This window comes from Ursus maritimus, unplaced genomic scaffold (genome assembly GCF_017311325.1).
Source record: "Ursus maritimus isolate PB19 unplaced genomic scaffold, ASM1731132v1 scaffold_9, whole genome shotgun sequence".
NCBI lineage: Eukaryota > Metazoa > Chordata > Mammalia > Carnivora > Ursidae > Ursus > Ursus maritimus.
In genome coordinates this window covers 40,782,770-40,810,492 of record NW_024427107.1, presented here as the reverse complement: position 1 = coordinate 40,810,492, position 27,723 = coordinate 40,782,770, and the positions used below count along the sequence as shown (strand labels likewise).

At 39.0% G+C, this 27,723-nt stretch overlaps 1 protein-coding gene, 1 non-coding gene and 1 pseudogene across 2 annotated transcripts; 2 read left to right on the top strand and 1 right to left on the bottom strand.

Annotated features, from left to right (window-relative positions):
* Positions 1 to 221: 221 nt before the first annotated feature.
* On the top strand, positions 222 to 303 carry TRNAS-AGA. Its single transcript has one exon. It is a non-coding gene; the product is annotated as a tRNA-Ser (tRNA).
* Positions 304 to 613: 310 nt separating this feature from the next.
* CUNH8orf37 (chromosome unknown C8orf37 homolog) lies at positions 614 to 24,303 on the top strand. Its single transcript, XM_008689162.2, has 6 exons — positions 614 to 936; positions 5,763 to 5,850; positions 9,046 to 9,110; positions 9,657 to 9,722; positions 18,360 to 18,455; positions 22,174 to 24,303. The coding sequence occupies exons 1-6, from the start codon at positions 782 to 784 to the stop codon at positions 22,325 to 22,327; spliced, it is 624 nt and encodes a 207-aa protein (XP_008687384.1). The 5' UTR covers positions 614 to 781; the 3' UTR covers positions 22,328 to 24,303.
* A 1,093-nt stretch (positions 24,304 to 25,396) lies between these two features.
* Positions 25,397 to 27,723, bottom strand: LOC103661480 (annotated as a pseudogene).

The window sequence follows — 27,723 nt, the reverse complement described above, 5'->3', positions numbered from 1 at the left end:
TCAGTTTTTCCTGATAGAAAAGAAAAGGATTGGGTTGGACGGGATATGCTCGAAGAGTCTCTCAAGAAGCTAAAATTATTAGAGTCATTACATTCAAATATGCTCTTATCTGATCGAACAGCTTTGTAATGTTTTTCTCCCCCATCCAAACATACCTGTTACACCGCCGACACTTGTGTGAAGAGTCTACATAGATCTTACTGCCAAAATTAACAACAGCAGTAGTCGTGGCCGAGTGGTTAAGGCGATGGACTAGAAATCCATTGGGGTCTCCCCGCGCAGGTTCGAATCCTGCCGACTACGGGAAAAATCAGCTTTTTGCTGCTTTCGTTTTGGAGCGTTCTCCCCACCTTTCCCCGCAGATTATTTAAGTAATTTATGAATGCTGGGAATACAACGGGGACCCCAGGGGGGCCGTAAAAGGAGCGCATGAGGGAGCTACGGTGTCGTGTGATTGTGGTTACGACCTGGGCCCAGGAGGGGGAGATGGAACAAAACAATCCAGTCTGGAACGAAGAAAAGCAAAGCGTCGCGAGGTCACGCAGAAAAGAGACAGTTCCGGCCTCTGACCCCGAGAGTAGCCCAGCGCCACCAGAACTCGCGGGCCCCCGGCGTCCCTTTGCTCGAGCGCCTTAGACCCAAAACCTCGCGGACGCCTGGGCCGCCTTGGGACGGCAAGCGCATGCGCGGGCGCGGGCGCGCACGGCGGGTCCTCGCGTTGCCCCTGGAAACCACCCGGCGCTACCGCGACGGGAGCTGGGGAAAGACGTAACGATTCAAGATGGCGAAGGACCTGGACGAGCTCTTGGATGAGGTCGAGTCCAAATTTTGCAGACCAGACCCACCGAGACTGGGCTTGGTCGAGCGGCCCAGAGGCTGCGGCAGCGGCATCCTCAGCAACGACCGGAACGGAGCCGAGGCGAAAGAGAATCTCAGGTTAACAGGCGGGAGGGGTGAGCTGTCCTAGTAAAGCCTGCTGCACGCCCTGAAACCGTCCTCTGCCCACGATCTCCAGCTCCTGTACCTAGTCGGGCCCAGATCCTCAGTTCCCCACCCCCGGGGCAGCGCACACCTCAACTCCCTGTCCAGGAGGATTTGGGCATCTCTTGCCAAGGCCCAATTCGGCAACCGGGGCAAGCCCCAGTGAGCCAGCCCCACCCGTGAGAGCCCTCACCCAGTCTCTTTCACCCAGGTGGAGCCCCGGGGGACCTAATGGAGGTGGGGAGAGAGAGGTGCAGCTTAGGGGCCCTCCCCAGAGCCCCGAGAGGGCCTGTCTGACCAGCTCTATATGCCTGAGTTGTTCTCACCCCACGCCCTCCCGTGAGATGTTCGTTCCCACAGAGAACCTCAGCCTATCGCCTCTGACCCAGTTCCCCAGGCAGAATAATCCTTGGGCCGGTTGTTGGAGAAAACGATTCCGTTCTATTCTGTGTCATCATTAGCTGATTTTTTTTTTAACTCAGAGAATTGAATGAGATTACATTTATGATAAATGGTTAATTATTGTGAACACTGTCTGTATTAATCCAACCACCTACCTTCTCCCCTGGTCCCCAGGTAAGGTCTCAGGGAATCTCAGGCATCCAAAATGAAATTTGAGGCGATTTCTTAAATATTCTGGTTTTTGATCAAAAAAACTACCTTTCAAAGTAATCTCTTTGATTCCGTATAATCATAAAATAATAGGACTTCCTTTTCCTCTCATTTTATCCTCAATCCCAAAAGGTCAAAATTGTTGCATCAGAATGAATATTGTCCTTCAAAGTGATGACTTGGGAGCCTCTGCAATAACTCTGTTGGAAATGTTTGTGAAATTACACAAAGGCAGCTTTGGAACAACCCAAGAAAGTCATTCTTGTCAATTTATGCCTGCATCTGTGGTTTGGTTTTGTTTGGTCTTGGTGTTCGTGGGCATGATTTCCCAGAAGTATTTACCCAAAAACATTGGTACCCAGTTTATCAAACATAACCTCTAATGGCACTTGTTTATAAAAACTTAACCCTTAAAAGATAAAAACGTTGAGAAGATTCTAAAGTTCAGAAACAGAAGTTCTAAAAATTAGTTCAGTACTGGGCAGCGTTCTAAAACTCAAATGTAGAGCCAACTAAAATGACTACTTTGAAGGGGCTAAGGCTTACTTGACTGAATGTTTATTGCAAAGATCATTCTCGTTAATTTGTATGTTATTGTCTTGTATGCTGGAGGTCCTTCTGTACTCATTCCCGGTACATCCACCATTCCCATCCCACAGCAGTGTTACAAAATTTCTTTTGTTCTTTTTATTCATTCCTTTGGGGGTTGGAGAGAATTTATCAAAGAGCCTTCCAAAGCTTGTTCATCTTAGGAGCACTAGCATGCGGAGGAATAGGATGATTTGGAGCAGGCTGGTCAAAATGGAAAGGGCTGCTAAGGTGGATCATTTTCAAGAACAGGTCCTTTTATGCCTCTCTTCATAACCTGTTACTGCACTACTAAAATCCATCCGTAATGTTGCTGGCATCCCATCCCACCTTACTACACCAGATTTTTCAGTAATACATTTGTTAAAGCGGTAGCAAGCCGGTACTGTGGTTATTCATGTCTTAAAACTTTTCATTTGGTAAAGTATTTGTAAAAGTAATTTATGTAAAAAAGAGCAGTACAGGCCCTAGACCTAATACCCAAATACAATCCTTACCTGTTATATAATGTCACATATAAAAATGTTATCCTGGCCAAAATTGATTTTTAAAAATTAGAAACCGATTTATGTTATGAATTTATTGACAGGAGACTATCTGCCAAGTGTACAGTGATACAGCTGTTATCTCTTTCCCTTATAAGAGTTAAAAAACTGAAGTTGTCTATTAAAATGATAGATCTGCAAACAATAAAATAAATGACCATACAACATCTGGATACCAGGAACAACTACTAATGTAAGAGGTCAAAACATATACAAGTTGTTTAAGTTTCAAAATGATAAAGAAAAGTACATGATTAGTTAAAAAAAAAAAAAACAACTGTGAGTTGAACTGCAATAGGACTAAAGTGGTTCAGGATGATACAGATGGGAATATTTACAGATAATATCATAACCTCCAAATAGTAGTTATATTAATAGCCAACATTTATTGAGTCCTATCCATATGCCTAAGTGCTTTGTATGTGTTATTTCATTTATTCTCCCCAATCCTATGACGTGAATAATACTATTATCCCCCTGACCAAACTAAGACTTAGTAAAAGAGTTACTTGCCCAAGGTCATATTTCCAAGTCTACCAGGATATTGTAGATCTAGATTTAAGCTTTTACATATGCCTTTCACATTTAATTGTAGGCTTCAACAATTAAATAATAAAAGACCTTTTATTGACAAAAACTGTATCTTTAATCAAGATTACAGTATAAGAAGCAAAGTTGGGGGGGAACCAATAAATGTTTATTAACCTTTGATTAAGATTATTGTATTATAAGGACACCTGGCTGGCTCAGTTGGAAAAGCATGCAACTCTTGATCTCGAGGTTGTGAGTTTGAGCCCCACGTTGGGTGTAGAGATTACTAAAAAAATAAATAAATAAACTTTTTTAAAAAAAGATTATTATAGCATCAAAAGACTAAAAGTATTTTTTTTTTAGATTTTATTTATTAATTTGACAGAGACAGCCAGCCAGCGAGAGAGGGAACATAAGCAGGGGGAGTGGGAGAGGAAGAAGCAGGTTCCTATCGGAGGAACCTGATGTGGGACTCGATCCCAGAACGCTGGGATCACACCCTGAGCCGAAGGCAGACGCTTAACGACTGCACCACCCAGGCGCCCCAAAAGACTAAAAGTATTATACGGTCTTTTAAAATTTGTATGAATTCTCATTGAAATGATGGTATTCTTTTTTTTTCATTTCTACAATAAAGCGTAGGAGTTGTATGCATCATGAAATTGTAAAGCAGACCAGAATCTTATGTAAGTGTGGATCCCTGATAGTATTCATTGGTTTGATAAAGTTTGAGTGTATCTGATTCTTAAAACTGTGAAACTGCATGAGGGACAAGAACCCAAAGAGTATGTTATGAAAACTAGAGGAGAGAATTTCAAGAGGACAACTTAGCAACCTGCTGTCATAAAAGAAATTGAAGGAATTGGTCCCTAAGAGTGTCAGGTATTTCTGAAAGATTAAGGAGGATTGGAATTAAAAAGGGCCATCGAATTTAGGGATGTGGGCAGTATTGACCTTTGAGAGAAGATTTTCACTATAGTTGAGGGATATAGAGGCCAGAGATAGAATATTACATCCAGAAGAAGTTGTATATAGTTGTCTAGATCTCCTTTTTACAGATAAAATATCTGAGGTTCAGAGAGGTTAAATAGTTTAAAGTAGGTCAGTAGTTCTCAACCAGTGAGGATTTTACCACTCAAGGGACGTTTGGCAATGTCTTGGCATTTTTAATTGTCACAACCAGGGAACGGTATGTATGCCTGCTACTGGCAACTAGTGGGTAGAAGTTAGGGATACTGGAAAACACTGTGCAATGCACAACAGCCCTACTTCTCACCACACATACACACTGAAGAGTGATGTGGCCCCAAATGTCAGTAGTTCCATGGTTGGGAAACCCTCATCCAGATCACCATCCATTATACTTGTAAGGAAGTAGATAGACTCCAGTAGTAAGAGGGTGGCAGCTCAGGAGAGTTTTTGGAGTGTTTCTTTGAAGAGTAGATCTTGTACATACTTGTAAGTCAAGAGAACAATCCAGTGTCAGGTAGAAGACTTTAAAGATAAAAGTTAGAGAGGGAGCAACTGAAGAGGCAAAGCCTGGAGGTAGATGGAATCAGACGTTCCGTATTAAGCAGCACCGTCTGGTTTTTCTTACATTGGGTTAATTACTCCAAGCAGTAACAAAGGAGTATAATCCTGAAGTTAAGAATTTTCAGGGTAAATACATTTCTAAAATTAGAGTCTGACTAAAAAACTTGTCTTATAAAATAAATATTTTAATGGTCTAATGAAGTTATAAACTTGATGTGAACCATCTATAATGTATAAACTCTTTTTTAAAAGAGTTCATCTTGTTTAGTGTTAGGTGTCCGGACTGCCCTAGATTCAATCCCAAGCCTCTCCTCCCACTAGTTGTATGACCTTGGGCGAGTTTCTGAATCTCTCAGTCCCTCCTTCTTCATCTATATTGTAAGTATTCAGTAAATGTTAGCTGTTAAATAGAGGTTTTGTGCAATAACAGTTTGTATCAATAATTCTGTGATGGCTTTCCCTGGGCAAAGTAGAAAGGTAATTGAGATACTCCGTCAAGTGAATATTGCTCTTTTTTTTTTTTATATTGATCATTTGATTATATAACCTTCAGCTCCTGTAGTAAAAAGATACGGTTATTTGACTTACAGTGGAACTCTTAGGGAAAAAATTAGAAAGACTCATTAAAATTATCTTTGTTTATAATTCTCAGGTTCTACTTATAATTGTACATATTTTGTGTTCTTTAAATAAGTCCATAATTTAGAAAAGCACATGCCCAGCTTTCTCTTGAATATAACATATAGCTTTAAATGTCTTATTTTAAGTGTGAAATAATAACGTATGTATGTGAATTTGTACCTGATAAACTACATCTTTGTCTCAACAATCTTCAACTATGTCCATAGAGGGAAAAAATTAATTAACATCACATTTATCCTTCTGTTATCAACTCTAATAATAGACTATTTAAGCAAAATTCTTCTGATACTGACTTTATCTGTACTTAAGCTTCAGCTATTTTGTTTTCAGATCAGCAGAAACATTTGAGAGAGAAGATGATCTTGACAGTCTTATTAATGAAATATTTGAAGAACCCAACTTTGACAAAAAACCCTTTGTAAGTTAAGTATTATAAATGTGCAGTAATTCTTTCGTTATTTCAAAACATGTTTAGAATAGTCTGAAAATTTATAGAATGTACAAGTATCTAGTCCTTTGAATTCTGAAAAATACAGTTGTTTTAAGGGAATTATTCCATTTAGAGTTGTAGAAGAAATAAAATATTAAGAACTCTCATGTGTTTTGCTGTTCATTTAGAGCAGAAGTCAGCTCACAAATGAAGTTGGTTACTTTATTTATATTTCTAAGAACACTTTTCTAAAAGACCAAAAACAGCTTTTATTATAGGAATGTGCTTGATATCTCAGATGCAGTGCCATTGCTGTTATCCTATGAACCTATTAGTAAATTGTTAGTATTTTAATGTGTAAGTGCTTTTGTATCTATCAACTTTATAAAAAGCTCATAAAACAGTATATCAGCCAGCTATATATCTACCACCCGTAGTGAATATATCTTAATGTTTTGTCATATTTGCTTCTCTGGATTTTTCTTTTAAATAAAAATTATAGGTATAGTTTAAGAACTCTCCAGATCCTATTCTTCTGCTTTCCTTCCTGCTGTCCTTTCCATCCATACTTTTCTATTTTAATTATACTTGTTTAATCAAACCATTTTAACTGACGTCCATTATGTAACTCTGCCAGTTTATTTATACACTTCCCTGGTAATAGACCTATAGATTGTGCCCAGTTGTTGCTTTTAAAAACAGTGTTTCATCAGATATTTTCACATGTCTTCTTTTACCTACATATAGGAGTTTCTCTAGGATGTGCAAACCTAGGGAAGGAATTACTAGGTCATTAGGTGTGCTTATCTTCAACATTTCTACCCATTGCCAAAATATTTTCCAGAGTGACTGTATCATTTCTGTTCTTCTCACCAGCAATAGATGAAAATCTGTGTACTTTAATTTTTACCAGTGTGGTAGGTGTAAAATGTATTTGTGAGATTTAAGAGGAGACCAAATGGAGGTTTAAATTGCAGAGACCGGGGCGCCTGGGTGGCACAGCGGTTACGCGTCTGCCTTCGGCTCAGGGCGTGATCCCAGGGTTTTGGGTTCGAGCCCCACATCAGGCTCCTCCGCTATGAGCCTGCTTCTTCCTCTCCCACTCCCCCTGCTTGTGTTCCCTCTCTCGCTAGCTGTCTCTCTCTGTGTCAAATAAATAAGTAAAATCTTTTTAAAAATAAATAAATAAATAAATAAATTGCAGAGACCACAAAGAAAAAAATATCTAAGAATAAATATAATACCTTGGGGCGGGGGCGCCTGGGTGGCACAGGGGTTAAGCGTCTGCCTTCGGCTCAGGGCGTGATCCCGGCGTTATGGGATCGAGCCCCACATCAGGCTCCTCCGCTATGAGCCTGCTTCTTCCTCTCCCACTCCCCCTGCTTGTGTTCCGTCTCTCGCTGGCTGTCTCTCTCTCTCTCTGTCAAATAAATAAATAAAATCTTAAAAAAAAAGAAAAGAATAAATATAATGCCAAAGAGGTTTTTTTTGAAGGGGGAAGATTACAGTGAGATAGACTAAAAATCACTAGGCAGTGGTGGTGGTAAGGATATGGATATGAGCCATTTTTATTTTTGTCAGCCTCTCTAAAAATCAAATGACTAATATAGAGCTTAAGATCTTTATTTCTCTATATTTAACATTTTCAGTTCATAAGCAGATGGTAAATTAATAAGATGATGGCCTAGTTGATTAACACATTAACATAGTAATAATGGTTTTGAATACTCTGCAAACAAGAATGCATCATAAATGCCAAATAGCAATGCTAATTTAATTAATAGTAGAGAAGATTACATGATGATCTTATTCATGGATCATCTGAACAGTTCGTTATTAAGTACTACAGGGTGTGTATATGTGAGGCAGTATCTCTAGTTCAAGACATTTCAGGAGAAGGAAATATTTCTCTGCTTTGGCTTTAAGATACACGAATTTGAAATAAGAATAACTCCTACAGTCATGAAGAGGTAAACTCCTATGTGCTTCTTCTGTATACTCTCTTTTCTTAGTTATTATATCCAGTTCTCCAGACTGCAAGGGAAAAAAACAACCTAAATAAACTTCTGGAGGAGAGCAGGTCTGTTTCAAACATGGATTGGGTGAGGAAAAGAGGGGTCTGTGAAGAGGTGTGTCTGCCCACCTTGTTGAGACCAGGTCGTGCTCCTGCGAGTACTGCTTCCTCCCCCATCGCTCACCTATTCTGCTGAGTTTCTGAACTGCTCTCAGACCCACACAAGAAAGCCCAAGAATGACAACAAATGCCACAGTATGCCAGCTTCAAGTCATAAGTGTGAGCCTGGATGGTACATGAAACATTTTTCTCAAAATAAAAAACGACTCACGCACATTATTATTTTTTCAGACATGCACCAGAAATTTTTCCAGTTCTGTTTAACATCAAATAAGAAAATTAAGAGCAACAGTAAAATGAAATATTTTTGCCTCCATTAAATTTCCTCACCTACAAGGTAAAATGAAGGCATGTCTCTGCATAGTTTAAATTGCCTTTTCTCCAACTTACTTCCTTTCCTTGGCGGTGGTCCTAGTATGTGGTTGGTTTATGTTGTTTGGTACCATATACCAGTTAACACTTAATAAATGCTTACTAATAATGATGATGTTATGTAACCATATAGGAACTACTGTATGGTTGTGACTAGGTAGTTGTACAATTTCCTTGAATGTCTATTGGTCGATACCATTTCATTTGATCAAAATTAATATTCCTGAAGTTACCCAGGAGTTTGGTTAGTTTATTTTTAGTTCAGGTGAGTACCATTCACAGCCTTTAAAAATGATTCTGAGGTTTTTTTCCTCCTCAATTGAATTTTTCTAGGATGAAGTTTTAAATAGCAGATCCTTCATATTAAATCACTGAACTTGGTATTAACTGAAGAGTTATAAAGTGACTCTAAATCTTAGCATGCTAATAATGGCAGTATATCAATTTCCTAGACTAAAAGTTAGCCGAGTAATTTACAAATTCCTCAGGGAGGTCTACTTCCCTTTTGCCTTTAAAAGGTTTTGATCATTGTTTTTATTTCAGAAACTTTAAAATGATACAAAATTTTTATTTAAGTCATTTTAAAAATATTCTTGTTATAAAATAAAGAATATTAGTTTTTATGTTAGAATTCTCAAGGTTACCCTTGGCCTTTTATTGTTTTATTTTTTTAACAGAAATTAAAATCTAAATCTTCAGGTAACACATCTGTCAGAGCTTCCATTCAAGGCCTTGGTAAAAGGTAAGTTGAGATGGCTTTAGTGAATTACACACACTAGTGAGCAAACACTGTGAGCAAATTCTAGTAGATTTTGTTACCATTTAAACAACAGTAACGTTGAACAACAAAGCACTGGTTGGCTTTCAGGAGAAAGACCAATAGTAATATCTTCCGTGTTCTTAAGGTCTGTGACCCCTTGGTGTAAAAGAACTTGAATGGGAGATTATTGCTATTGTAAATAATTTTCTGCCACATGAAAAAAAAATAAGTGTGAACAGTTTCTCAGAATTAATGTTCTGTTATGTTCTTCAATGTTTACTTTATCCCTTATATTATTTGGCAAACACGTTTTTCTGTGACTCATTTTAACTCCTTGAGTGTTCCTGAATGTACAGGTTATGTCCAATAATGCAGTGAGCCTAGAATAAATGCCTCTTCTTTGAAATAATTGGCCTGCTCAGGAAAATATACAATTTGATTACAAGAATATAGGCTCAATGAGGCCAGATTAACTTCTCATATTTTTTTTGTTGTAATTTTTGTCTTTCATCTATTGAACATGTCTAGCTGCAGCCCAGTGTACCTTGGTGGAAGCACTGCTCCATGTGGAATTGGAACAAATACTTCACAGAGGTAGGATGTCAGAAATAGATTTTCTTGGGGTGCCTGGGGGGCTCAGTCAGTTAAGCGTCTGGCTCTTGATTTCAGCTCAGGTCATGATCTCAGGGTTGTGAGATCCCAGCTCCATGTCCGGCTCCACTCTCAGCAGGGAGTCTGCTTGCCATTCTCTCTCTCTCCCTCTGCCCTTCCTCCTGCTTGTGCGTGTGCACGTACACACTCTGTCTCGCTCTCAAATAAATAAATCTTTTTTTAAAAAAGAAAATAAATAGATTTTCTTTCTTCCTTATTAGGCTTTTCCCAGTTGATACCCTCTTGTTAAAATGTTCTTGCTATCTTGGCATCCATCTATGTCAAAATCTAAGGTGTATTTTATTAGCCAGTCTGAGAACACGGTACTGAAATGTTTGTTATTCTGGGCAATAGCTTTTGAAAGCTGTGATATTGGGTATGTGTTGTTCATTTTGTTGATGTCCATTTCTAAGCCCCACTTGAAGTGCCTGGGTCACTCCAGTGCCAGCCTGCTTTCCACAGGACATCAAGAGAGTGAGCTTCTGCCTTGCCATTTTTGCCTCCTGGGCAGTAGAAGCCAGCGGATAAGACAGATGAAGCAATGTGGCCATGCAGCCACATGATGTGTTACCCACTGTCTTGGCCAAACTGTCAGCATGAGAAAGCTGGGTCTTCAGGACCCAAAAAGTTCTCAAGCATAGTCACTTGATTTTACATATTTAAAATGCAGAAATCCTCCTTTCTTCATCTCTTCCCCATCCCTTACAGCCACTATCTCACCCATTACTCCTTTCAGGGCAGTCGTGTGGTCATGATACCACCTACCCCATACTGCTACCATATTCCATTATCATTCTCATAATGTAGAGAAACACACAGGTTTTAAGCATATCTTTCTGTTGTCCTGATAGTGTTGAGTCTATTTTTGCAGAGGCCTATTTGCCTAGATTATTACATTTTGTCTAGTTATTTCTAACACACTTTTTTATTTTCTGTTAATTTTTTAAGAAAGAGAAGAATGAGATACATGATTGCATGTTGACCACATTTTAGGAGGAATAATGGTTACATTGAATAATAGAAGTGGGATCTGAAAAGACATTGTTGGAGGGTTGTGGTGGTGCTGGCGTAGATCCTAGGAAGCCTAGAAAGAAAGGCTGTGGGACCAAAGGAAAGTTGAGAGTCCGGGGAAGCCTATATCGGGAATACCAGGTGGCAGACAGGCTAACAGAAGCCCACTGGGGTGCTGCCTGCTGTAAGGGCTGGAAATAACAATTGATAGCACTTGAATCATTGTGTGTTGAGGGCTACCTATACAAAGAATTAGAGACACAAGCAGGCCCTTAAAGAAGAGTATAGTCGGGTTGCTCTCAGTCCTGACTTACCTGTGTGGGGTCACTGGGACTTGTCTCACGTTTCCAGACCACACCCCCTCCAATCCCAGGTTCTTTCCAATTACTTGGCAACTGCACCAGATTCCTTGCTACCATCCACTTCCTTCTCTTTCTTCACCCACACCTAACATGAAGGATAATATCCCTAACTTATTCTTCTGAGCACATCTCCCCTGTGCAGAGAGAAAATGAGAGTTGCCATTTGTCTCACATTAACTCTAGGGTTATTTGCTTTACGAAATTGTGTTCTTTCTCTTCTTGGTCCCTTCACCTCCAGTGAGAGTCCAGGTCAGATAGTCCACTTCCACTAGAACATTTGTTATCCTCTACTCTCAACTTACATCTTTCTGCTTCTGGTATTTTTACATTTATTCCCTGTCTGGAGTGACCCTCCTTTCTAATGTGTGTCCTCACTGTCTTATCTGCTTATCTACAAACTTATTTTGTCATTCTATTTGAGCTTCTTTTTTCTTTTCTTTTTATAATATTCACTGAATGCCTGGCATGTCCTAGGCCCTGTGCTAAATACTAGATACCAAAAATAAATAAATAAATAAAACCGTAGCCAGGAGAGGAACTGGTAAAGAAGCAAATGATGACACCCTAGAGCATGAAGAGGAGGAGCTCTGATGGCAGAATGCCTGAGTTCAAATCTTTCATTGTGCCACTTATGAGATGTGAAGCCTTGAGAGAAGGGATGTATCTTCTAAAACTTTGGTTTCCTCACCCAACACACTCCATGGAGATACTGTGAGGATTAAATGGAATAATATGTTACAGTATACCTGTGGTGCAAAGACAGCCAAGATAGTTTGAGTAATAGTTCGCAGTTAGTCCTGTGTCTTTATCATCTGTCAGTGCTGCCCTCTCATTGTATTCTATTTCAGCGCCAGGAATCCTATATTCCTCTACTACGTTTCCATTTTATCTCAGGTAATATGTGTCAGTGTTTACCTACACGGGTCTTCTGATTTTTAAAATGGTCTCGGGGTGCCTGGATGACTCAGTCAGTTAAGCGGCCGATTCTTGATTCAGCTCAGGTCATGATCTCATGGTCGTGAGATCAAGCCCTGCATTGGGCTCCATGCTGGGCAAGGAGCCTGCCTAAGATCTCTCCGTCTCCCTCTGCCCCCCACCCCCCCACGCCCGCACATGTGCTCACTGTTAGTCTCTCTCTCAAAAAATAAAAATAACAAATAAATAAAAATAGTCTCCAAGATTATCCATTCTGGTTTACTTTCAAAGAGTAAATACTTCATGAGGATCATCTTTTCTATGGTATTTTTTTACATGTACTTTGATTTGGTTCTGGCACAGAAGAGTCTTGCTCCAGATGGAAGCAAGTAGACAAAAGAATGGCCTATTTTTATAGCTAAAGGATCCTATCACACAGCATTGATCCATGAGCATGACAGTATTCATCAGACTCCTTCCTACTTTCTCCACAGCTACCAGATGAAAAAACACATACTGTTTGCATATATATGCGTAGGTAAATGTGTATATTCACAGGTCTTTTCCTCCTCACCATTACAAAGATACCCTTATGGACGAACCTCTTCGTAACACAGAACTGCACCCACAGAAAGATAAGCCTATACTTGTTCATGTGCACGTACAACATTCTGTGTGTGAAGTACTTTATACTGTCCAGAGCACTTTTTTATATATGCTTATTGGTTCAGCTCCACAGAAAAAAAAACCAAATAGAGCATGTCCTAGATGCAAATAGAGCAAGACTTCTTCACCCCATTTTATAAATGAGGAAATTGAGACACTGGTGTTAAATTCATTGAACACATTAATTAACCACCTGCTTGCTAGGTCCTACATCATACAACACGTAATGTGAAGGGAAAGTGCAGGGTGCGATAAGCATTGATAATTAGCACCCCAGTTAATATGAAGGGTTAGAGAATGCTTTCCCAAGCAAATAACATTTAATCAGACTACAGTATGAAAAGTGAGCTAGCAGACTGAGAGGAGACCATTAGAGCCAGAGGGCACACAGTGTTAGATGATCCCTGAGCTGGAGTAGCAGAGGGCAGCCGGATGAGCTGCAGCATAGTGAGTGGGGGGGAAAATGGCTCTTGATGGGGCTGGAGAGGTAGTCAAGGGACATTTGGTTTGGGGTCCTGTAGTCCTCTGGAGGATTTTAGGAAAAGTGTATCATATGCAGTGGAAGCCTTTAGTTTAGTTGTTTGGGAGGGTTTTTTTGGTTTTTGTTTTTGGCAGATGGGGTGACAATCCTATTTGTGTTTCTAAAGAAAGTCATTTTGGCTGCTGAATGGAAAATGGTTTAGAAGTCGAAGGCGCAAGACAAGAGAGGACACAGAGAGAACAGTTAGCAGGTAGTAGTTAACAGTGCTCCAGGAAGGAGACGGGGATGGTAGCTGTGACCTGAGTAGTGACAGTAGCTATAGGGAAAGGGTGTCCTGTTTGTGCCATTTAGAATCTAGAATTGACAGAACTCAGCGTTTAAATGTCTATGGGATGTAAAAGAGAATGTTCTCAAGAATGACTTCCAAGTAATGTGCCTTGCCAAAATCACGTAAGTTGTTACAAACCAAGGACTCAAATATGTAACTTGTTCCTGGTCCATTATCCTTTGTAGTATACCAGTTTATAGAAGGCCATGTAATGTATGCAAGAGGGAAGAAACTTAGCTGTTTTTGCTATTGTGGCTACTGTTATTTTCCAAGTGTCCAAACAGCAAGGCTTCCTAGACCTGTGTAGATCTGACAGGATTTAACTAAGAACCAGTCTGGGCAGAAGACTATCTTGGGCTGTATTTTGGGCATTCCCATCATGAACACCTTAAAAATAGTAAAGATTGTACGTACTAGATGGACAAAAGGACAAAGCTGTTGGTGACACCTTTATATTCGTATCCATATTTTAGAAGGAAAATCCTGACAATTTTTTTTATAATAATTTTTATTTTGTTATGTTAGTCACCATACAGTATATACTTAGTTTTTGATGCAATGTTCCATGATTCATTATTTGTGTATAACACCCAGTGCACCATGCAATATGTGCCCTCCTTAATACCCATCACCGGCCTATCCCAATCCCCCACCCCCCCTCCCCTCTGAAGCCCTCAGTTTGTCTTTCATTAGAATCATGCCCTTTTTTTTAGATATCCTCCTATATGTATATAGTTAGGGAAGAAAAATACATTTAAGCCCTGAAAATAAGTACTGATTTACATGCCCAGGGCATAAAGGAAATTGAGTCTATTCTGCCTATTTTCCATGTGTTTTATTTGTTTGATTTCTAGATAAAGTTCTGGTTTGGAAGTACTGCTGAATGATTTTAGAGTGTAAAGATTTGAGTCTTTTACCGACTTTGTGGAAAGGAGAAAGAGTAGTAGCAGGAAGCATGGTGGCATTAATAAGGTATAGATAAAATCAAGGCATTATTTTCAAGCCAAATGGAATTTTACTTTCCTATTTTTTAAACTACTTGTAAGACTGGATTATTCCATAGACTGCTACTAATTATGATCTAATAGAGTGAATCGTAGCAGCAGAATGATTTCTTAGCTGCAAGTTAGTTTTATTTTTCTCACAGGGCAGTGTTTGTAGGAAAATGTGGTAGTGTGAATAGATTTGAATAAACTACTAAATTTTAAATTAAATTAAAAAGCTGTATTTAACATTATGGTTGAGATTTTACACATACAAAACGTCAGGAAATTCTAAATTATAGTTCCCACAACAGCAATAATTTAGCCAAATTGCACATATGTATTAAGGCATTAAAGTTAACACTCTGTGCAATCATGTAATAAACTACATATGCATAAGAAAGCAAGTTATGGCAGCTTTGGGAACCATCATTTTGCATTTCCTGACTTGTACATTCAAAATCCAAGTTCAAACGTGTACAAATGTAATTGTGTTGAATTTCCATATGTACAAATACAACTCTATAAATTGCTAACAGTTTGAAAGAAAATATGGAATTGTTTATGAAACTTACATAGATTTTGAGTGTTTAGTTGTTTTTATGATTAATAATTTTTAAAATAAAACATTTATTTTCAAAGAAATTTTCAGGCCAAAAAGTATTTGCAATTTTGAAGTTAATCATATCTGAATTTTAGAGGGAAATAAGTGAAAAAAAAATCTAATGATGGGGTTTTTAAATTATTTTTTATTGCAGAAGTATTGAATGCTTATTTAAAAAATAAAACAATTTAAAAATGTATAAAGAAAAAGATAATAATCTTGTCTCTCCTCCATCCCCACTACCCCTGAGGCAGCCGGTGTTAGCTCTATAGTGTATAACTTTCCATGTTTTTCTCCATGTTTTTACAAAACTTACACCTATACAGGAAATTTTTTTGGTGTTTTTAACGAAAATAGGCTCATGCTATATATGTTAACTGTGTACCTTGGTTTGGATATCCCTCTAGGTCAGTAGATAAATCTAATTCTCTTTATTGGCTACTAATATTCCATATATATTGCATATTATTTGGTCTTTTCCCTTTTTAATAGGTATCCAAGTGGTATCCTTGTTTTTGCCACTTCAGCAATTCTGCAATGCAGTTAAAATTTTTGAGATAAGTGGCTTATTGGCTGATGTTTTTATTTATATGTAATAGGTTCCCAAAAATGGGGTTGCTAGAGGGGTGCCTGGGTGGCACAGCGGTTAAGCGTCTGCCTTCGGCTCAGGGCGTGATCCCAGCGTGATGGGATCGAGCCCCACATCAGGCTCCTCTGCTAGGAGCCTGCTTCTTCCTCTCCCACTCCCCCTGCTTGTGTTCCCTCTCTCGCTGGCTGTCTCTGTCACTGTCGAATAAATAAATTAAAAAAAAAAAAATGGGGTTGCTAGAGCAACAGCTAGGGATAATTTTAATTTTAAAGTAGTGCTGAGGTTTTCCCAAAAGGTTATAGAAATTCACATACCCACCAGGAATGTCTGCGGGTGCTAATTTTTGCTAACTTAATTGGTTAAAACATTTATTTCGTGGTTGCTTTACATTTTAATTACATTATATTTTAACTAACAAACACTGTACCAGGCACTGTTACAAGCACTTTACCAACGTTAACTTATTAGGTCCACATAACAATTCTATGAGGTATGTAAGTATTAGTATTTACCCCTATTTTACAGATGGGGAAACTGAGTCACAGAGAAGTTATTTGACTGTAGTTACACAGCTAGTAAATAGTGGAATACATCTGAACCTAGGCCCTCTGTCTCCACAGTCTGTGCTCTTAACTACTATTCTGTAATACCTGTATTAGAGAGGTCGAGTATATTTTTAAGTTTTTTTGTCATTTGTAAGCACTTTTTGTATAGTGTAAGTATTTAACCGTGTGTTGAAAACATTTTCTTCCACTCTGTCACTGACTGGTGTTTTCACTTCGTTTTTGGTATCTTAAAATCTCTCCTTGGGGTGCCTGGGTGGCTCAGTCAGTTAAGCATCTAACTCCGTTTCAGCTCAGGTCATGATTTCATGGGTCCTGAAATTGAGCCGCACATCAGGCTCCACGCTCAGTGGGGAGTCCGCTTGCAGGTTTTCTGCCCCTACCCCTGTGTGTCCACATGCAGAGGCACACACACTCTCTAAAAGAAATAAATCTTAAAAAAAAAAAAAAGCTCTTCTTCTATTTAATTTTTAGATAATCAAATGTATATATTGATTGTAGTTTTTAAATACTTCAAACAATGGAAGAAGTTTCTTCTTTTTAAAATAAATCATAATTACTATATAAATCAAATTGTTTGCAACAACAGGTCATAAGCAGTTCCATATATTGTTATTTTACTCCTAAACTTACTATGTTGCATATGAGTTTTGAGAATTGCATGGCATTTCATTTCCTCACATGTAAGGACCTGTTAAATGCTAAGTGTCATTCCAGCACTTCTACCCCTTCCTGTATCATCAGGGTTTTGCTTTTCACTGCATCTTTGCCATCAACATAAATATAGGCTTTTTTCCCCCTCCCTGCTTAAATATACCCTTCTCTAACCCCGTTCTTAACCACCTCTCACTCCATTTAAAGAACCTGCTCCAATGGATGTACCTTCTCAGTGAGGCCTGTGCAGACTACTCTACTCACAATTGCAATCCACTCCTTCCTGATACTCCCAGTTTTATTTACTCTACTTATTTCGAAAATTGGAAACACTTTTCACATTTTTTAAGATTTTATTTATTTGAGAGAAAGAGTGAGCACAAGCAGGGGGAGCAGCAGAGGGAGAGGGAGAAGCAGGCTCCCTGCTGAGCAAGGAGACCGATGTGGGACTCCATCCCAGGACCCTGGGATCATGACCTGAGCCGAAGGCAGCCACTTAACCGACTGAGCCACCCAGGCGCCCCACTTTTCACCTTCTAACAAACTATATAATTTAGTTATTACAAGTATAATTTCTTCTCTCATTAGAATATAAGCTCCATGAGGACAGAAACTCTCCAGCACATAGTATGCTTTCAGGAAATGTCTTTTAACTGGACGAATGCATTAATGCCAAGTACTGGCGAAGCAGAAGCAAATCAGATATTGTCCCAGTATTTAAGTAGCTTATGGGGAAACAGATTCATTTCCATATAATGTGGCAAATTCTGTGATAGAGGCACTCCTGAAATTTTCAATAGGAAGGGAAGCAACTTAAAGAAGTTATCTTAAGTGAAGATATCCCTCAGACCCAGTTTGAAAACCATTGAACTAAAAGATCTGCACATCCCTTTTGTTTTATATCTGTACGATATGCATGTATGTGTATGCATATACACATACATATATATCAGTGCATAAGATTTAGTGAAATAGGTAGCTTTATACAGAAATTTAAACTGAAAGTTTGTACAGAAATTTAACCTGAGGGGCGCCTGGGTGGCGCAGTCGTTAAGCGTCTGCCTTCAGCTCAGGGCGTGATCCTGGCGGTCTGGGATCGAGCCCCACATCAGGCTCCTCCACTGGGAGCCTGCTTCTTCCTCTCCCACTCCCCCTGCTTGTGTTCCCTCTCTCGCTGACTGTCTCTGTCAAATAAATAAATAAAATCTTAAAAAAAAAAAAAAAAAGAAATTTAACCTGAAAATTTTTACCTAAAGATATGTAATCTGTCTTTCATACAAAACTGTTTAATCACATTAATCTTGACTTTTCTGTTGTTTACTCAGTAATCTATAATATGTGGAGTATCCTATGAATAAATCACCAGATTTCCATATTTAAATATATCAGTAATCTTTAATGTACTGTTGTTTTTCTCTGAACAGAGCATGTGATCATCTGCGTTGTATAGCATGTGATTTCTGGGTTGTGAGCTACGATGACCATATGTGGGACAAATCATGCGATTATCTGTTTTTCAGGTATGTTTCCAAAGAACTTCATTCTGAAAAAACACACTAAGCAATAACTTTATATTTCTTATTTTGCTATAACGTCTCTTGGTGGACTTGGCAAGATCACGTGGCCCTTACCTCTTGCATATTTCTGTCATCTCCTCCTCTCCATCAGTCTGCTGTCAGCCTATGTGAGGCTATGTTACTTCCACACAGAAGTATAGTAATAGCCTTCTCACTGATTTCTCTGCTTGCAGTAACTTCTGCACCCTTTCCTTGCTGAGAATTAACGCATAACTCTGAGTGTGTCATGCTATTGCCCCCAAAACTCTTCTGCTTGTGGAATCATGTCCAAGTTCCTTAGTACAGCGTTCAAGACCCTTCACCATCCAGCCCCCATCTGTCTGTCACCCAGCGTGTCCTTCCACAGTTCACTTTTCACTTCACAAGATTACAGCTGCATCAGAGTACTCAGTACTGCCATCCCCTGTGACAGTGCAAAACTCTTCCCTTCCCAGTGCAGCCTTCCCACCATCCCACCATTTATTTACCTAAACCTGACCTGTCCCTCAGGGTACAATTCATTGCACATCCTTCATGATTCCCTCACCACTCTGTCAAGTTGGAAGTAAATTCATCCTTTCCTATGTGTCCATAGCACTTTGTATCTATTCTAGCACTCACTGGAATAGAAGATTGAAAATCTTAGGTTGGTATAGGTCTGCCTCCCTCCTTGGGGTCAGGATAGTGTCTTACTCGTGTTTTTGCAGTTTATACATTCTTGTACACTTACTCCATACCTAATGTCTTTAAGATGTTGTAAGTTATAAAAATGTATCTGAATCATACATCCCATGGGGCAGCTGGGTGGTTCAGTTGGTAAAGCATCTGACCCATGGTTGCAGCTCTGGTTTTGATCTCAGGGTCATGAGTTCAGGCCCCACGTTGGGCTCTGTGCTGGGCATGGAGCCTGCTTGAACAAACAAACAAATAAATAAGGCTGTGAATTATACATCACATTTTCAAATAAAAATTAAGACCTAATAATTAATGAAGTGCATGTGTCATGCATTTTTATCCCCCACCCCAACCCTGGGCCTAAACAAGAATTATATTTTCTGATACAAGTAATCAGAATATATTGCATCTCTCTCTCACAGATAAAGAAAAAGGTGAGAGTCTTTCTTCCACACCTCTTCTGGCAGCCATTCTCCGGTAAATCCATAGGAGTCTCCTCTACTTGGATTGTTTTTAAACTCTTTCACATCCAACCACTTTGAAAATCTTACGAAAACTTTGAATGCTCTCTACACATACACAAAAATTCAAATACACAATTTCATGGAAAAATTACAATTTGAGAGGTTTCACATTTCCCAACCCAAATGAAGCCTAGTGCAGTCCCAGAATCCCAGATCAGGTTAGCCCACTTTTAATCCCAGGGTTGGAAAAGTTAACTTTTAATTTCAGGTCTGTTTTGCCATTTCTGACTTTTCTCAGTCCTCTGCTCTGGTTGATATAATGAGTGGTCAGTAATCCCCCTATGTCACCAATATGAACCCCCAATTTTTAGAAAACTGGTATAGAATGATAGGAGCATGTAATGTCCATGCTATGGTGAGCTCTCTGTGACTGGGTAGAAGGAGGTAAAATAGTGATGTATTCGGGGGAAGACTAGGAAATGGAAGATTTTCACATCTGATGGCATGGCTGTGTGAAGGAGGATGTGAGCTGCTTAAAGTAAAGGAGCGGGGAGAAGAAACACTTGAGGTGGGTGGGGACTAATAGGCGAAGGAAAGCACAGCTAGGTGGTCACCGAAGAAGGCAAGTTAAAAGGCTTGCAGGGTGCCATCGATGGCCTGGCAGAACATGGGGAGCCATTTATTTTTAGTGGTATCAGTCTGCACATTGGCTTGTTTTATTGTCCTTATCTTATACATGAGGGAAATGTGTATCCTAGCTTTGACAAGTTCTAGAATTTTCAAAAAGAAGTATAAGCTATACTTGATCATCCTGCCATAGTAGCTAAATAAAATGCTCTTATTTTCCTGCTAAGTCATTTTCTTTATGGGAAATTATTTTTCTAAGCTTTTAAGATATGTGCTTTCTAAAAACAATTCGAAATGCATTCATTAGTTTCCTGGCTATTCATGATTCCTACTCATAAAATCTCTAATTAAGGATTCAGTCAAGGGGCGCCTGGGTGGCACAGCGGTTAAGCGCCTGCCTTCGGCTCAGGGCGTGATCCTGGTGTTGTGGGATCGAGCCCCACATCAGGCTCTTCCACTATGAGCCTGCTTCTTCCTCTCCCACTCCCCCTGCTTGTGTTCCCTCTCTCGCTGGCTGTCTCTATCTCTGTCGAATAAATAAATAAAACTTTTAAAAAAAAAAAAAGGATTCAGTCAAGTATCAAATGTTAAATTTGTCATGATACATTGCAGATTGAATAAAGAACATTTCGTTTTCATTTTGTGGGGTTTTTTCCTTCCTGATAAAACTTAGATGATCCGGGGCGCCTGGGTGGCACAGCGGTTAAGCGTCTGCCTTCGGCTCAGGGCGTGATCCCGGCATTATGGGATCGAGCCCCACATCAGGCTCTTCCTCTGTGAGCCTGCTTCTTCCTCTCCCACTCCCCCTGCTTGTGTTCCCTCTCTCGCTGGCTGTCTCTATCTCTGTAGAATAAATAAATAAAAAATCTTAAAAAAAAAAAAAAACAAAAACTTAGACGATCCATCTTTTCCCCTAGTTCACTGAAATCAAACAGGTGGCCTGGAAAATCTCCTAGGTTTTGTTAACATTCAAACCTAGACTATGCCTGGATTTTGTACGATACAGTATTGAGTGTGGTGCCCGTTGGCCACCAGAGGGCACTTTGTAGCCTGCCTTCTGTTGCAGTGACAGCACGTTGTGTCTCTTTTTTTAATATTCATACTGTATTTCATCATTTTACTTTGTATTTTTTCATCATTTCATTTTGAATTTTTCCTTTTTTCCTGTCACAGAATAAAAAAAATTCAGTACATGGATTATCATGAAAATCATATTGATCTTCAGTTCATTAAACTTAAATTAACTTCTCTAGTCTTTTTTTATAGTAGCATCAGGTCAGATGGTTATCATTTTTTATGAAGGTCCTGCCCATTGATTTAATTATTTTAACATTATTGACATTTAATGCGGGATAGACATTTATTCTGTTGCTAATAGTATATCTTGCTGGTAAGTATATCATTGAAACAAATGAAAGATACAGTATTAGTTCAACAAATAGAAATAACAGGCACTTTTTCTCTATTTAATGAGAACTCCTATAGTTAACCCATCAGAAGCCTATTTATGCCTCTTACATGCCCTCCATTGGCCATATTGCGGGATTCTAGAGTATGGTATAGGTGAGTATCTGAGGTAGGAGATGGACCCCCATCCTTCCCACTCTCTTCTCGTATCATGTCATCTCTGATGGGACAAATCAATAATTCTTCGTTCAGCCTTTTAGTTCATTGTGTTCTATTATGACAGCTTTAATAAACGGGCGTAGAGGATTGCCATTCAGAAGTACTGGATACCAAGGAAATACCACCAGAAAGAACACAGAAGCCTATCTTCTGTTGTTTGGGTGAGAGGACCAAGGTTGTTTAGTGTTCAGATGTTGTAAAGATAGGAAAATAAAGCAATGAGAACGTTTTTTAAGTCATTCAGCTCTGAGCAAAGCCACTGGGCTAAAATTTTCATTTTTTATTAATAGGAACAACATGCCAGAATTCCACAAATTAAGAACAAAGTTGATAAAGAAGAAAGGAACACGGGCATATGCCTGCCAGTGTAGCTGGAGAACTGTTGAAGATCTGACTGACCTTCAGACTGATCACCAGCTTCGTTGGGTTTGTGGTAAACATTAAGAATGCAGACGTTTCGTATTCAGACAAATGCATACAATGAAAGCAGTCTCCAGTAATCATCAACATATTTAGATAAAGGTACGAAACAGTATCGTGCCCTTTGAAGAAAGACAGGAAATTTCATTTAATGACTACACAGTATAGATTTTCAAAGACCTAATGAACTTGAGAAGATAATGTGCTTTAACATTTTGGAATTATTTCTTTCTGATATATGGGCATTTCACTTAGTAAGTAAGGTAGCAAGTTATCCAAATTCTTTGCTAGCCTATCTCCTATTAAATGGAAGTTTAATTTTGGAGTTTCATACAAATATATAGCCATTCATTAGCAACTGCAATGTTAGTCACTGCTAATACACTTAGCTAAATATTCCTCATTTATAACATTTAAAGGGGATAAAGCCAGCCAGGGCAGAGAGGTCACTGGGGGGTGTATACATCATCTCCTCCCATCAGATCTATTGCTGCCAAAGATCAGAATTTGGACATGGCAGAAACCATGTGATCAGTGGCTAACTGAAGGATTTTGGGGAGCATAGATTTATTGTAAATGAAAACACTGCTTATATTGACCTTACCTCGATAACTCCAAGTGATATTATACACAATAATGATAAGTATATACTCTAGTTTTAGCTTATTTCTTCTCCTTTTGTTCATTTAGATATCAAAAGTTAGTTTGCTATTTTATTTTAGTAAATATTCATTTATATATAAAAATTATTTTGATGTACCTGTAGTCACAAGGGAAAATCCTAATGTGGAAAGATCATTATTGGATTTTTTCCAAGTACTTCTCTAGCCTTCAGTGCCTAAAATACCATCAAGTGAACAGCAAGTAAGATATTTTCTCAGGCAGCCTGTTGATTTTCTGGTGGGATCAGGTTGACATATTGTTTGTTAGATGAATGCATGAGAAAAGAAATAAAGCATAGTGGAACCAACAGGTAATCTGTTGTGCTCCTCCTTGACATCTCTGAGACTTGAGGAACCCTGCAATAGTACATTCAGGAAATCAGTTACCTCAAAATTACCGGTTCCCAGCACCATGGAGAAATTCTGGGGGCTTTCCAATCCGCCATAAGCTCTTTATTGCATGTGTCTAAGACATATTTCAAAAATACGACACAAGGCATGCTGAAAGGGAGTAATTGAAGCAAAGTTGTGATTGCTTAGTCTCATGCTGAATCCATTCCAGTCACCCTACTCTAGTAAGAAGAGAGATCAGCCATTAAAATCCTTTTCCTAGCCGTGACACGTTTGCCTACCTGTAAAATTGACTCTACCACGTCTAGCATTGCAGCAAAACCCATAGTGAACTCACAGTGGCAGATGCTTACATTTTTGTATTGACAATGTTTACAGATTTCATCTTTGAATAAAAATTTTTTATTCCCTAAAATTTTATCTCTGTGTAATTGTATGAGAAACAAGGGGATTTGATTGAGAAACCATTACAATGATGATGTTTTCTTTTTATTCAAATGAGCAAATTTAGTAAATCATTAATATGAAAATATTTTTTCTCTTTCGTTATTTCATTACTATCCTATATCTTGGATACATTGCTTATGTTTGGCATTCCGTAACATAATTCCCCAATGTCAGAAATGTACATATGAGTTCACATTTTTCTTGACAACTTACTTTATAAGCTTTTTAATATTGTACAATTTTTAATCTAAAATGTGGAAAGAATATTATGTTTGTATACAAATGGATAAATTATTACCAGTTGAAATTTAAGCCAAAATGCAACTATTTTAGTAACAATACAGAAGAAAATCATAGTTGCTGATGAACTGTAATTTTAAAATGCAGAGTCTATAAAACTTTCAAGATGTTTTGCCTATTTATTTTTAATATTTATAATAATTTTCTACTTTAGCAATTATCTGTTTTTTGTCAAGCTAGGTAGCTACTTTCTTTGAACTGTATTATACTCTCTGACCCTTATCCTGCCTAGAAATGAATAAATAATAAATAGCTTCATTCTATATTTAGTTACATTTTTATTTTTATAGTAAAATATTCATATGGGGATTAGTTTGAAATAATTTTGGTAATTTCTTTTTTTGTTTGTTTCAAAAATATATAGCTTTATTAAGTATGTGAAATCTCTAAAGACAATTGATCGTGTGTTTTTTTGTTTTTTTTTTTAATGATTTTTTATTATATTATGTTAGTCACCATACAGTACATCCCCAGTTTCCGATGTAAGGCTCGATGATTCATTAGTTGTGTATAACACCCAGTGCACCATGCAATACGTGCCCTCCTTACTACCCATCACCGGTCTATCCCATTCCCCCACACCCCTCCCTTCTGAAGTCCTCAGTTTGTTTCTCTCTCATGTTTCATTCCCCCTTCTGATTACCCCCCCTTTCTTTATCCCTTTCTTCCCCTACCAATCATCCTAGTTCTTATGTTCCATAGATGAGAGAAATCATATGATAGTTGTCTTTCTCTGCTTGACTTATTTCACTTAGCATTATCTCCTCCAGTGCCGTCCATGTTGTAGCAAATGTTGAGAACTCATTCTTTCTGATAGCTGAGTAATATTCCATTGTATATATGGACCACAACTTCTTAATCCAGTCATCTGTTGAAGGGCATCTCGGCTCCTTCCACGATTTAGCTATTGTGGACATTGCTGCTATGAACATTGGGGTGCATATGGCCCTTCTCTTCACTACGTCTATATCTTTGGGGTAAATACCCAGTAGTGCAATGGCTGGATCATAGGGTAACTCAATTTTTAACTTTTTAAGGGACCTCCACACTGTTTTCCAGGGTGGCTGTACCAACTTGCATTCCCACCAACAATGTAGGAGGGATCCCCTTTCTCCACATCCTCTCCAACAATTGTTGTTTCTTGCCTTGTCTATTTTTGCCATTAATTTCGGTAATTTCTTTTAAAATGTCAACAAAAGCATTTCAGACTATCCAGTTGAACAGAGAATTTATTTATTTACATTGGAGAGGAGAAACATGCCATAAGTTTAAGTGTGTGTACATGCACGTATAAAAGAGCATAGATATTTTTTTCACAAATATATAAAGAGCTTTATTTCACAAGACCAATTTTCTTCTGTTTCATATGTCAATAATCTCCACATTTTGACTATAAGAACTTCTGCTTTATCAAGGACCATGGCAACATCATCTGAAATAATTCGAACTAAGCAATAACCTTAGAATAAATGAAATCAACTCGTGTAGCCCCTTTTTCGCCTGTGTATTCTATGATTTTCTTATTAATCCATGGTCTAATTCGTCATTCTGTCAATAGAAATCCACAGTAGACCAATCCAGGAGATAAGCAAAGAGCTCAGGTTTGGCTGTAGGGATTTTCTCGATGAGACTCTTAACGTGTTTGTGCTTCTCTTCAGTGTTTACAGGGCCTTCGGCAGCGTTTTTATCATCCTCACAGTAATCCAGGGGAACCAGTTTCCTTTTTCATGGTATATCATCACTGTCTTCATCCTCAGATTTGTTAAGAACACTATCTACCAGAAGTTTCTTTCCCTTCACAGAATGAGGCTGACCAGGACTATTAGAAACACCCCATTTAAGACTTAGTGCTGTTTTTGGTCTATGCTCTCCAGGTTGTTGTTGGTCTGGAGGATTTTCATGAGGAATAATAACACCACAGGGAGACACCTCCCCCGGAGTGTTGGGGGTTGCATGGCCACTGGCAGAGGAAACAGATGGAGCAGAGCCGACGGCCTCAGAGTTGCTTTGAGACAGGCCTTTGCTCTGGCTCTTCCTCTTCCGTGGGTTCCTCTCATTTTCTTCTTTTTCTTGCTTTTCTTCTTCCTCATCCTCTGGTTCTGGTTCTTGCTTTACCTGTACTTGTCCACATCCTCTCAGCCTCTGGAGCTCTGCATCTGGATCCAGAAGGTGCTGCCTGATCTCTAGTTCTTCCTTCTCTCTCCTCAGTCCATTCATCTGCTTCTGTTTCCTTTTCCCTGTCGTGCACCCATTTCTGAAGAACACTTCCTCTGTGATATTTGGGGTCATCTCTATCGTCAGAATCTTCTAAGATTTCTTTTAGTCATTTAGCTTCTTTTGCCCTTTCTCTTCTCTCTTCTTTTTCAGCCTCCTTCTCGTACTCCCAGGTTTTCTTCTCGTCTCTGCTTTCCCAGTTCTGAAGGTGCTCTTAGTAAGAAGCTTCTTTCTCTCAGAGTTTTCATTCAGGTTTTCTTTGTTCATCTACATCTTCTTCATCCTTTTCATACTCCTGCTTCTTGTCTTCTCCACCCCCCCATTCACATTCTTTCTCGTCCTCATTCCTTTTCGTGATCTCTGCTCTTTCCTCTCGATCAACTGCCATCCTTACTGTGATCTGAGCTCCTTTCCTAGTTGCAGTCCCGATCCCTTTGCCATTGTCCTTCCTGCTCCCATTCCTTCTTTCGTTCACGTTCTCTCCCTTTCTCATTCCCATTCTCACCTTTCTTGTTCCCACTTACATCCCTTCTCTCTTTCTGTCCTTTATCGATTTCCTGTCTTTTTCCGTTTCCTTGTTGCCTTTCTCTCAGTTTCTTGTGTGTGTCTCTGAATTTGCTGATTTCTTAGGATATCAGGTCTTTTTTGTCTTCTTCCATTTTTATAGCAATTATATCCTCCTTAGTGGTAAGTGGATAATTGACCAGTGGAGCTGCTAGAAGTGTGTGGAAACTGTCCTCCTTCTTTACTTCTTCTTCCTGGGGTGAGAGTCAGATTCTTGGGAAGGGGCATTGAGTTCACTGGAGTATTCATGTATTAAAACTTCAAAGGCCCCTTTGATCATCTGATCTTTTTTGTTTCTACATCCGAGGCTTCTTATCATTAGTGACGGTTTCTGGCCTGGCATTCCCATTAGAAGCTTTCTTCTTTGCTTTCCATTCCCCCCGTTGTGCCTTCATCCTTACATCAACTTTAACAAGGAGCGTCTGCTCTCCATTCTGCAGGTCGTGCCATAACCTAAGTGCACAGGGGTAGATTCAGGCTCCTTATACCCACAGAATCCAAAGGCTTGAAATTTTCCAGGTGCACCTTGTACCCTTCCAGCTCAAAACCAAGCCACATTTAGCAAGGAGTTACCTTATAAGCATGTCTGAAGCTTTCTCAGAAATATTACTAACAAAAGTTATAGTAGTAGGACCACAGTTTTCATCATTTTCCTTAGTCTCTAAGCCTGGATTATTCTTTCTTTTTCCCAAATGCTTTCCAACCATAGACACAGTGGGGACTAAGACAGTTGGAGCTGCAGCCATAATGCTCATTGGTACAGGAATCGTTGAGATCGCTGGAGCTACAGGTGGAGGAGTCAGGAAACCCTGGGGGTCAGATCCCTGATGGGAGTGCTGGGATTCCCATGCGAGGGTGATTCAAATGAGGGAGGAAAGACAT